The sequence below is a fragment of the Piliocolobus tephrosceles genome, chromosome 20 (assembly GCF_002776525.5).
Source record: "Piliocolobus tephrosceles isolate RC106 chromosome 20, ASM277652v3, whole genome shotgun sequence".
Classification (NCBI taxonomy): domain Eukaryota; kingdom Metazoa; phylum Chordata; class Mammalia; order Primates; family Cercopithecidae; genus Piliocolobus; species Piliocolobus tephrosceles.
In genome coordinates, this window is record NC_045453.1 from 29,128,490 (window position 1) to 29,140,793 (window position 12,304).

General features: G+C 41.3%; 1 protein-coding gene across 2 annotated transcripts; it reads left to right on the forward strand.

Moving 5' to 3' along the window:
• Window positions 1-3: 3 nt before the first annotated feature.
• CSTF1 (cleavage stimulation factor subunit 1) lies at window positions 4-11,975 on the forward strand. Of its 2 annotated transcripts, none has more exons than XM_023189568.1 (6): window positions 4-221; window positions 3,205-3,405; window positions 4,852-5,129; window positions 5,289-5,486; window positions 6,645-7,035; window positions 11,186-11,975. In XM_023189568.1, exons 2-6 carry the CDS (start codon window positions 3,237-3,239, stop codon window positions 11,443-11,445), a joined length of 1,296 nt encoding a protein of 431 aa, XP_023045336.1. In that variant the 5' UTR covers window positions 4-221; window positions 3,205-3,236; the 3' UTR covers window positions 11,446-11,975. The 2 variants fall into 2 exon arrangements, with proteins under 2 accessions (XP_023045336.1, XP_023045335.1); XM_023189567.2 differs by having other exon boundaries at window positions 49-396.
• Window positions 11,976-12,304: the final 329 nt, after the last annotated feature.

Here is a 12,304-nt window from a genome sequence, read left to right on the forward strand (position 1 = left end):
CGCCTTGAGTTGCGTTCAAGGCGCACACCGCGCGCAGGCGCACTTGCTCCCTAAGACCCCGGAAGTGGCGGAGCCAACGGCCAGCCAGACCCGTGGCAGTGCCAGCCCCAGGGTACTCTCCTGGGTCGGCCATTTATCGGTGAGGCAACAGCCCCTTGACGTCAAGGTTGTCGCATTGGAGATAAAGTCCGAGGGGGTGAACTAACCTTTTGAACGTGCCAGTAAGTAAGATGGCGAGAAAAGCAATCGAGAGTGCGACCGATCGATAGCGCAGCGGTCGGCTTGGCGCCCTTTCAGCGTGCGCAGTGAATGTGCGCTCGGAGCGGTCGATTGGGCAGGATTCGCGCCTCCATTTTTCCAGGAGAGAGCGGGATACCGAGAGAACCGGACCAGCTGGTACTGGGGCACGGGGAGAGTGGCTGGTGCGGTCGGCTGGGGCGTTTAGCGAAAACCACAGAAACGACTGGGGCGAGACTGGAAGAGTCGAGAGTTAGCAAGATGGCATGCGCCTCTACTTTGTGCTTCTTAAGTTGCCCGGCTTGGCCTGCACCCCCTCTTCCTCAAAGGGCCTCGCTTCCATTCCCACCCAGTCCTTAGTTCGCCTCTGCATCCAGATGGTCGCGGCGCATATAGTGAGGGGGCGTCTGTGTTCTAGCCTTTCCAACTGCGATGTAACCGATCCTGGATCGGGTTCTTGTCCTGGTGTCTCCGTGTGCTCACTTGCAAATTGGGGATAATTAGGCTTCTGTTTACCTGGCGAGTGAAGGTTCTGTGGGAGTTGAGAAGTTAGGACTGGGCCACTTTAAAAAATATATACACACACACATATACACATACATATATACATATATATATACACACAAATGTGTGTGTGTATATATGTATTTGTACACCCGACATGTGCTCAGAAGTGAAGAGACCAGATAGAATAGTAGTGTAGGGGAGCCAAAAATGGCTTCCCTCCATCCTTCTAGGTACCTTATTAAGACTAAGAGTTAAATTACCATAAGACAAATTAACAGATTACTGCAGGGTAAACAGGATGTGCATGTAAAGCATTGAACTGGCATACGGAAATTATTCGAGTCATATTAGCACGACATTAACAGTAGAATCTCTCATCAACTTTTCTTTGCCAGACTACCGACTTGTGATTTTCATTCTTTGTTGGTACTTAAGAATCTCCCATTTTTTTCGGGTAACTAAACATTGTCCATAGGAGAAAAACAATATTTAATTACGTACAGGAGTCCCAGAAAATACGAGACTAAGAAGTTGAAGTCAGATGATTAAAGCCTACATGGTATCCTGAGCTACTGAAAGGAATGAATAGAGGGTTGGGGGCGGGTGGGAGGATGGTAAGCAGCAGCTGTAACAAGTTATGGGAGGGTGAATGGAGGAAATATATGGTGAATCAAGTTGGTTATGCAGACAGAATAGCTGATCCTCTGGGTGGTGTCAACCTCTAATCTCCTCTCGTGATCCGAGTTAATCTTCCCTGGTTAATAAGGATTTGTGACAATTGAGGTATTTTTGGAGGGTCAGACTTTAGGCAGGTAAGGAAAGCACGGGGAAAGCCTCTTCCCACCTACTGTTCTCCAGGTGCCCTCAGTTCAAAGTAATCAGCCCTCCAAAGCATCTTGCTTTGGACTGGCATTTCTTGAACTCCTTCAGTGGTTAAGCTCAGGGCTCTGGAGTTGGCAATTCTGGTGTGCTTTAACCTTGGATAAGTAACTCAGCCACTTTTTACCTTGAGTAGGTGTTCTGACCTCCTTGAACCCATTTCATCATCTTTATTGCGTCCCAGGATTTTCTACTCAAGCATAGACTTATTATGTTCATGTACTACTTCATATACTTGAATACATTGAATGATTTTATTCAGTGAACTGATGCTTACAAAGTACTTAGCATGACGGTATCTGGCATGCAGGAAGTGCTTAATGTTATTGATTATTATTAACACCATCAGTGTCGTACAGTGTATAAGAAATCAGACTCTGGGCCGGGTGCAGTGGGTCATGCCCATAATCCCAGCACTTTGGGAGGCCGAGGCAGGCAGATCACAAGGTCAGGAGTTCAAGACCAGCCTGGCCAATAAGGTGAAACTCCGTCTCTACTAAAAATATGAAAATTAGCCAGGCATGGTGGCACGTGCCTGTAGTCCCAGCTACTTGGGAGGCGGAGGCAGGAGAATAGCTTGAACCTGGGAGGCGGAGGTTGCAGTGAGCTGAGACTGGGCCACTGTCCTCCAGCCTGAGCGACAGAACGAGACTCCATCTCAAAAGAAATCAGTCTCTGAGGTCACTTTTATTCTTTATTGCTGTCCCCAGACACCTGTAGCCTTTTAATATTGGTTCAAACATACACATACATAAAGGCATTGATTTTTAGTAAGCAGATTATCATGTTCAACAGTTGGAGTTCTTTTTTGAATAAGCCAGAAACCATTTACAGTTTTTTTGTCTCTTAAGACTGAAGGAAAACTTAGACACTTGTAAATCAGTGCAAGCACAGTCCTTCCAGATTTTTACTGTTTTTTTCATTTTTATTGTTTTGACCTTGATTGGCAGGATTTTATTGGGCAGCTCACCTTCGAGCCTTTCTAACTCATTTAACTCTGTTGAGTTTTTATAGTACGGTTGCTTTTTTTCTTCATATTTTGATTTACTAATTAGATTATATAATTACAGTCACAAGCTCAGTTGCCTTAAAACAGGTTTTGAGAATGAACATAAAAGATATTAGTAAACATACAGCTCAGCTAGTGGAACCAGCAGTCTAGGCCTTGACAAAATAGCAGCTAGCTTGCATGTTGCAGGTGCTAGTCAATGTTTAATTAACAAAAGAAATGGAAGATTCTGGGATAGCCATAAAGAACAAAAATCATAGGTAGGTAGTTTGGTGGGGGAAGAAAAGTTGATGAGGGATTGTACTGTAAATATTGGCTAACATGACCTGAATAATTTCTGTATGCCAGGCACTGTGCTCAGGGCTCTATATGCACCACCTTGTTTAACTTCCAGTAACTTAACAGCTGAAGAACCTGAGTCTTAAGAGAAATGAGGTCACCTACCAAAGAGAATGCAGCTGGTAGAGATGGGATTTGAGTCCTGCAAGATTAAGTCTGACCAAAGAGTCCTATGTTCCTTCTGTGATTTACTAGAGCCTCTACCCTTCACCATCCGTTTTCCCTTTTTGCAGCTGGCGGGGAAACTGTCTTCCTCTTCTCCAAGATGTACAGAACCAAAGTGGGCTTGAAGGACCGCCAGCAGCTGTACAAGCTGATCATTAGCCAGCTGCTCTATGACGGCTACATCAGCATCGCCAATGGCCTCATCAATGAAATCAAGCCTCAGTCCGTCTGTGCACCCTCGGAGCAGCTCCTGCATCTCATCAAACTAGGTAGATTGTGAACACAATTCCATACATCCCATGGCAAGATTTTAGATGTTTGCATATGGCAGAATTTTTCAAGATTATTCTTGTTTCGTTTTAGTGCCTAGTACGTGCCAGGTACTTCAGTAAGTAAGTAGTTCAGCGTGAGTTCAGGAAGTAGCTCAGTAAGTAAGGGGTAAGCAAAGTTCAGATTATGAAGACCTTAAGCTGGTTCTGGCCTGAGGGTCTTGGTACACATTATCTGGAACACTGTGTCCTATTACTGACTTCCTTCAGATTTTACATCAAATGTCCTCTGAGTTCTCTTAACCCCTCCTAAAATAATCCGACCCTTTCCTGCGTTTTCCCGGTTACCCTGCCATAGCCGTCCCATTTGTTTTATAATAGTCATTTTGAAATTTCCTTTATCATTTGGATTGTTTCCCGTATGATCCTTACCTCCCCACTTCCCACCTACTGCCCCCTTGTCAAAAAAGACTACAAGTTCAGTAAAGATCAGGACCTTGTATTATTCAGCAGTATATCCTGGAGCCTACCTGGCTAATAATAGAACGCACTCAATAAAATAGTGAATTACAAACAGGTTAATACCCTTTGACTTGGCAGTGCCACTTGTGAGCATTTCTTCTGGGGAAATAAAATGGACAGACTGCAATGCCCAACAACATGGAATTAGCTGTAAATTTTTCAATATCGATAAAATTGAATACTACAACATAATTATGTAGATGAATATTTATTAGCCAAGATACACTTTCGCTCCGCTTGATTAAATGAACAAGTGAGTCACAACGTGTTACACAGCATTTCTCTATTACTATTTCGAAAAATAAAACAGCTGTGCATGAGGAAGGATTCCCTAAGAATTTATACCAATACGTTATCAGTTATTATCTCTGGGTGGTAAAATTCAAGGTCATTTTTATTTTTTTGTTGATCCGTAGTGTTAATTTTTCCTCTGCTAATCAACATATTATTTGATTTGTCAAGTTATTTATACATTTGAAATGCATACTCTTGCTAAACCTTTTTTTTTTAATATCAACTTTCTTTCAAAAACATTTCAGTAGCATTCATGTTAACAATGTAGCTAACTTAATGAGCATCAGAGCTACTGATACATCTCAACCCTAAAAATATTAAAATTTGGAATGAAAAAAAGATAATTTAACTACAGAACTGCTATTTTTTGAGTTTCTGTAGTTGTAGATAAAGTAGTAAACTCTGGAGGCAAGAACCTGGGAAAATGACTTTGTCTATTGGAGCCTAACTTCCAGCAACCCATGTGGCCTCACAGTGTGATGAACTTTGAATAGCATTAGGTATCATGCGACTGCAAGAAATAGGAAGTTGAAGCTGGTGAGCATCTTTCCAGTTTGGATCTAGAATTTTATCTTGGCCTTTTAAAAAAAACACTTGTTTTGTTACGCCTTTGATTTTGATTTCTTTCAGGAATGGAAAATGATGACACCGCAGTTCAGTATGCAATTGGTCGTTCAGATACTGTTGCCCCTGGCACAGGGATTGACCTGGAATTTGATGCAGATGTTCAGACTATGTCCCCAGAGGCTTCTGAATATGAAACATGCTATGTCACATCACATAAAGGACCATGCCGTGTAGCTACCTATAGTAGAGATGGACAGTTAATAGCTACTGGGTCTGCTGATGCTTCAATAAAGATACTTGACACAGAGAGGATGTTGGCCAAAAGTGCCATGCCAATAGAGGTAAAAATTCCAGTCACATACTTACTGATTGCCTTCTGTTTTTCATTTTTGGAAAAACGAGAGGATGGTTCAAACCAGCTTTAGTTTGCTACAGTTGTGGATTGTGTACTTGGATTCAGACACATTCTGTACCTTGAGCATCTCTTCTTGTTGGTCTAGGTCATGATGAATGAGACCGCACAACAAAATATGGAAAACCACCCAGTGATTCGAACTCTTTATGACCATGTGGATGAAGTCACGTGCCTCGCTTTCCACCCCACAGAACAGATCCTGGCTTCTGGTTCAAGGGATTATACTCTTAAATTATTTGATTATTCCAAACCATCAGCAAAAAGAGCCTTCAAATACATTCAGGTAGGAATCTTTGGAAAGGAGCTTTACATTTTTTCTTAAATACAATGAGCTGTTGTACGACTATTCTCGTTGTAAAAGTAGTCTCGGTGATCATCCTGTGAGACGAGTACAGACCAGGATGCATGCCGGATGGCAGGTGGATCAGATTTTGTTGGCAATAGGTCACATGCTGTCATGTACCTGCTCCCTCTGGCTGGTCAGAGTTTATAATCTGACCCTTTGGAGGGTTTGGAATCCGTATCACTCTTTAAAGGTTGCAGATCCCTGTTATAAACAAAACATGACCAGCTTCACTAATGTATAACTTAGAGGAATAAAAAAAAATTGAGTTGAAAGTATTAAGTGTTTCATGGCAAGGTGACATTTGGTACCCTATTTTGAATATGCATTGCAGAAATACTAATGTTTTAGTTGTGGCTTCTGTCTGTTTGATAATTAAAGTAGGCTAGTTGCAGTGGCTCATGTCTGTAATCCCAGCACTTTGAGAAACCAAAGTGGGAGGATCACTTGAGCCCAGAAGTGTAAAATCAGCCTGAGCAATGCAGTGAGACCTCATCTCTTCAAAAAAACTATTTTAATCAGCTGGGCACGGTGGCACGCGCCTGTGGTCCTAGCTACTCAGGAGGTGGAGGCAAGGATGATCATTTGAGCCCAGGAGGTTGAGCATGCAGTGAGCTGTGACCGTGCCACTGCGCGGTCTGCCTGGGCGACAGAGCAAGACCCTGTCTGCAAAAAATAATAACTTAAATAATAAATAATAAAAAATAATAAAAACTTAATTTTTTACTCAATATTTGCAGCCCTAGGGCAAATTAAAGAAGCTCTTAGGTACAAGTTGTACTTCAGTAGCCATGCATGAATGTGTCATTGTCTGATAATACTCCATCCTTAGTGGAGTGTTACTCAGTGTTCATTTGTAAATAATGAAGCTCACTTCTGTAGTTTTGGGAATAATATAACCAGTAAATATTTAGTTTTGGAAATCTATTCAAAAAATACTTTCATGTATTCCAGAAAGCACTTTTTTTCTTATGATACCTGTGTAATATCTAATAATTGTTTTATGGATTCTTTTCATCAGCCAGATATTTTCCACATTTCCTCTGGATATAATTGTTCACCAGTTGGTCACTTGTGTTAATGTCTCTGTCCTAACAGGAAGCTGAAATGTTACGCTCCATCTCTTTTCATCCTTCCGGAGACTTTATACTTGTCGGAACTCAGCATCCTACTCTTCGCCTTTATGATATCAACACCTTTCAATGTTTTGTCTCTTGCAATCCTCAAGATCAACACACCGATGCTATATGTTCCGTTAATTACAATTCTAGTGCCAATATGTACGTAACTGGAAGCAAGGACGGCTGCATCAAATTATGGGATGGTGTTTCAAATCGATGCATCACAACTTTTGAGAAAGCACACGACGGTGCTGAAGTTTGTTCTGCCATTTTTTCCAAAAATTCTAAATACATTCTCTCAAGTGGAAAAGACTCTGTAGCTAAACTTTGGGAAATATCAACAGGACGAACACTGGTCAGATACACGGGTAAGTGAGAAGTTGATGTTACTTAACATTTCTGTAGTGTTCACACTTTCCAGAACTCTCTTTTAGGACCTCACAATAGAGCAACACAGTAAGTCTATGCATTGAGCAAGGCAGATGTTATCCCTTTCTTAGATAAGAGGAAACCAAGACTTACAGGTTAAGTCGTTTAGCCAAGGCTGTAGTTCATAAGTGACAGAGCTGGAAATAGAACTGTGCTTTCTTTGCTCTTCTGAGCACCTCACACTGTGGACTAGGTCTGGATTCCATGCAAGTAACATTTGAGAACCTGGTGATCCATTTGTAGACTGACCTGCCCTCTTTCCACAGAAAAGTGAAAGCAATCCAGAGAAAAGTTTCCAATTAGATCTCAGTATTACTAATATATGCATTCAGGAAAGAATGGCTGAGAGGAAAGATCTTATCCCATTCCTAAGTGAGCAGAGCTAGCCCCCAAAGGAAACCACGTGAGTTCTGAATGCAGATATAAAGTAGGCTAAGCAGACAGAAAAAAAATTGCATCCATTGAATTCTCATTAATGTATGTTGGTCTCATTGGTAACAGTAGTGCCTGTGGAGTATTTTTATAATGAAATCTATTTAAATTGATCCTATCACTAGTGGGGCCCAAGTCTGGTTATTTGATAGTGAATGTTAAAACCCTGTGTCTTCTGTTCCTTGCAGCAGCAAAGACTGTTTGGTAGAAAACCTCCAGAAAATTTCTGATTGTTTTCTCAATTGTGAGATATGTTTGTATCATACACTAAAATTGGCATGAGCATAACTCAAAAAAAATCACAAGAAAACAGTATTGGAAGGGACTGGACGGTGTTGTTTGCGTTGAAGAGTCGGTGACATCTGACCCACTAGGGGGCAGCATAACCTGCCTTAGATTTGTCTCATTGTAACCAAAGTTCCCTTCCCCATCCATCTCTCTTTGACTTCTGGTACAACTAGCAAATCTTAGGAAGAGCCATTTTTATCATAATTCTTGGTGACTTCATGAAACACTTGTATAAAGTTGTTCTGAAAAGTATTTATTATAAAGAACTGCTTTATAATAGTTCTGTTTGTTGCAAAAAGAAAATACAAAAGTGATCAGAGTAAATGTGAAAGTACTCCCCCAATAGAAGTTATAACCATTTTAAGGAGTGTGCTGTATCTCGACAGATACACACCAGCCTACTGACAAGAGCTTAAATATTTGCTCTAGGAATGTTTGGGATGTTTTATAGTAGTATGAGGTTGATTGGCTTGTTTTAGTGGAGAATAGCAGTGTGGTTTTTCAAAAATGTGATTATGCTGAATTTATGCGCAAATTCCCCTTTTCCTTTTTTCTCATTTCACAGGTCAAGCCCCTGTCATGTCAGCATGTTAAGATTTCTGTTCCTAGTTTTAATAATTAGTTAGAATTTGGGCTGGGCACGGTGGCTCACGCCTGTAATCCCAGCACTTTGGGAGGCCGAGGCAGGCGGATCACAAGGTCAGGAGTTCAAGACCAGCCTGGCCAATATGGTGAAACCCCGTGTCTACAAAAAATACAAAAATTAGCTGGGCGTGGTGGCGGGCGCCTGTAGTCCCAGCTACTCAGGAGGCTGAGGCAGGAGAATAGCTTGAACCTGCGAGGTGAAGGTTGCAGTGAGCCAACGTCGCACCACTGCACTCCAGCCTGGGCAGCAGAGCGAGACTCCATCTCAGAAAGAATAATAATAATAATAATAATAATAATAATAATAATAATAATTAGTTAGAATTCAAAGGGTTTCTGAAATGATGAAAAGGGAAAAACTATCAAGAAAACTTTAGAAATTGGGATGCAAAAAATTAAAAACAATATAAATAATTAAAATACAGGACTGGGGGAAAATAGTTATAGCATATATACAGATGTTAGACATTGAGTTAATATCTTAATCTATGAAGAGAACTCAAATAGGAAAAAGATGAGTCCAAACTCGAGAGAAAAGGAGGCAAAGGACAGGAGGCTGCAGAAGAGAAAAATGGTCAGGAAATATAAGAAAAGGTGGCCAGCCTCGCTGCAGACCCAATAAATGAATATGGGGACCTGGTTTTGTTCATCAGATTTTAGGAGTCTTAAAGATTGATATTATTCTACTGTTGATAGAGATTTGAGGAAATCATATTTGGTTGGTCAGAGAGTCAGCTGGTAAAATATTGCAGCACAGTTTGGTATCATATCAAAATTTTAAATACATGCTTTTTGACCCACTATATCTACTCTTAGAAATTCAACCTAAAGAGGTAATTGGACAAACAGGCACATGCCCATAAAAGACTGTGTGTCCCAACATCATTTGGAGTGGCTGAAAGTTAGAAACAGCATAGATGTCCAATAAGAAGCATTGAGGAAATCTGTTACGCATCCATGGAAACGTACACCTTTAAAAATAAGTATGCCTGCTAACACTGGCTGAGCACTCACACTCCAGAGCCTCCCGTGCATTCTCTTATTCTTATCCTCAGCCTTATAGGGTAGGTTCTGTAACTACCCCGTGGAACAGACGAGAAAATCAAGGCTGAGGGATGTTAATTTGCCCAGGGTCACATCACTAGTAAGTGTTCAACCCACATCTGACCACAGAGTTTGTGTTTTTATCCACTAAGCTGTATTCTGTCTTCACAGATCTGCACTACATATGCTTGAATATTAATAGTATATGACACATGCTCTGACTGAAAGAAGTTACAAATGAAACCGGGGGTTGTGGCTCACACCTGTAATCTCAGCACTTTGGGAGCCCGAGGTGGGCAGATCATCTGAGGTCAGGAGTTGGAGACCAGCCTGGCCAACATGGCGAAACCCCGTCTCTACTAAAAATACAAACATTAGTTTTGTGTGGTGGCGCATGCCTATAATCCCAGGTACTCAGGAGGCTGAGGCAGGAGATCTCTTGAACTCGAGAGGCGGAGATTGCAATGAGCCGAGATCACACCATTGTACTCCAGCCTGGGCAACAGAGTGAGACTCTATCTCAAAAAAAAAAGAGAGAGAATTTACAAGTGAGCACATAATACTTAGATATTTCGAAAGGGTATTCACCGAAGTATTGACTGTTTCCTCGGATGGGTGCGATTATCAAGGAGTTTTTATTTTCCTTTTTATACTTTATTTGGTAGTTTAAACATTAAAATATGTAATTTATAGTCATAAAAAGGCTTCCTTTTGGAAAGCAGGTATTCATATACTTTGTCTCAGTAATTCTGTTTCTAGGAATTTACTCCTAAGGAAATAAAGCTTTCTGTACAAAGGATATTCATTACAACATTACTTATAATTGATATAAACTAAATGACAGGAAGTAAAAGAATTTTTAAATAGGCCAGGTGCAGTGGCTCACGCCTGTAATCCCAGCACTTTGGGAGGCTGAGGCACGTGGATCACGAAGTCAAGAGATCAAGACCATCCTGCCAACTTGGTGAAACCCTGTCTCTACTAAAAATACAAAAATTGGCTTGGTGTGGTGGCACGCACCTATAGTCCCAGCTACTTGGGAGGCTGAGGCAGGAGAATTGCTTGAACCCGGGAGGCAGAGGTTGCAGTGAGCCGAGATCACACCACTGCACTCCAGCCTGGCGACAGAGTGACTCTGCCTGAAAAAAAAACCACACACACACACAAAAGAATTGTTAAATAAGTAATGGGGCTTCTAAACATGAGGCACTTTGCATCTAGTAAAGAAAAAACATGGAAAAATGTACTAAACATAAAGTTGGTTTAAAACTATAATAGAAAAATACAGAGGCACCAATTTTATATGTATCTTTAAGCCTCAAAGTACGTTAGGACAGTAACAGTATTGCTTCAGGTGATCTGGTGGTCTCTGTCTCCCTTTTTTTTTTCTTTTTTTCTCCTGATACAGTCTTGCTCTTGCTCTGTTATCTGTTGCCGAGGCTGGTCTTGAACTCCTGGGCTCAGGCAGCCCTCCTTCCGCAGCCTCCCAAAGTACTGGGATTATAGACGTGAGCCGCTGTGCCTGGTTTGACTTTCTTTTTTGTACTTTTTTAGAGTTTCTGAAAGTGTACAAGGTGTATCACTTCAACAGGTTTAAAATGCTTTTACATTGAATGCTAGAACGTTCTGACAGTCTAAGATGTGGACTTAGAAACCTATCCCTCTTGGTCTCTGTGGCAGGCGCGGGTTTAAGTGGACGCCAGGTGCACCGAACGCAGGCTGTGTTTAACCACACTGAGGACTATGTGTTGCTGCCCGACGAGAGGACGATCAGTCTTTGCTGCTGGGACTCGAGAACAGCTGAGCGGAGAAACCTGCTCTCACTGGGGCACAACAACATTGTACGCTGCATCGTGCACTCCCCCACCAACCCCGGGTTCATGACGTGCAGCGATGACTTCAGAGCGCGGTTTTGGTACCGGAGATCGACCACCGATTGAGCCACCCTCTCCATAGGGTTCTTTCTCGAGGACTCTGCCCTCCCCCACGTCCTGTCTCAGCTGCAGTCGTAAGTCAGTGCACCATCCTTGGCAGTTTTGCTACCACCTCTGTCCACATCTTTCTTGGATTTGTATAAAAGAATCTTTTTTTACCTTGATGTACAATCATGGTGGAAAAAGCTGGAAACACAGATCTGTGCAGTTCTACATTCACTGATTATTGCAGTGTGATTTTCATCAGTTTTGTAAATACAGGACTTGCCGTTTCTTTTGATCTCTTGATTGAAGAAGGATAGGGTATTAAAGTGCTTTTGTCATGAGGAATTTTCATTTGGTTCTTTTGTCAACTTTCTTGCTTGTTCTGCTAAACCCTCTGTGTATTTCCATTCCAAATATATTTGAACAGATAAGTAGGCATGCAGCTCTGAGACTCCAGAGTTTTATGCCATATCAAAAGCATTTTCAAGAATCCCTCGATTCTATCCTGAAATGATGTTATTCTGATAATAAAGCTCAGATCTGCAACTTTAGTGTTATATATTTTTCACTTCAATAAAATTAATGGCCAGTTTTTCCTGACAATTTATAGGAACAGTATCTTTCAACATACTCACCACATTATCCTGAAATATCTGCAATACTTGTCTTTAGTAACTGTATTTCTGTTAAGATTATGATTTGATGAGAAACCATTGAAAATATATCCGATCTAATCAAATTAGGTCAGCTTCCTATTGCTCTCAGGTGTTGCCTATCTTCACGAATGATTAGTATCGATTGACTTCATTCTTATGTGGTTTTAAATCTTCGTTTCTCTTCAGCATGAACTAACTTCTCATCATGGGGGCACATAGTAACT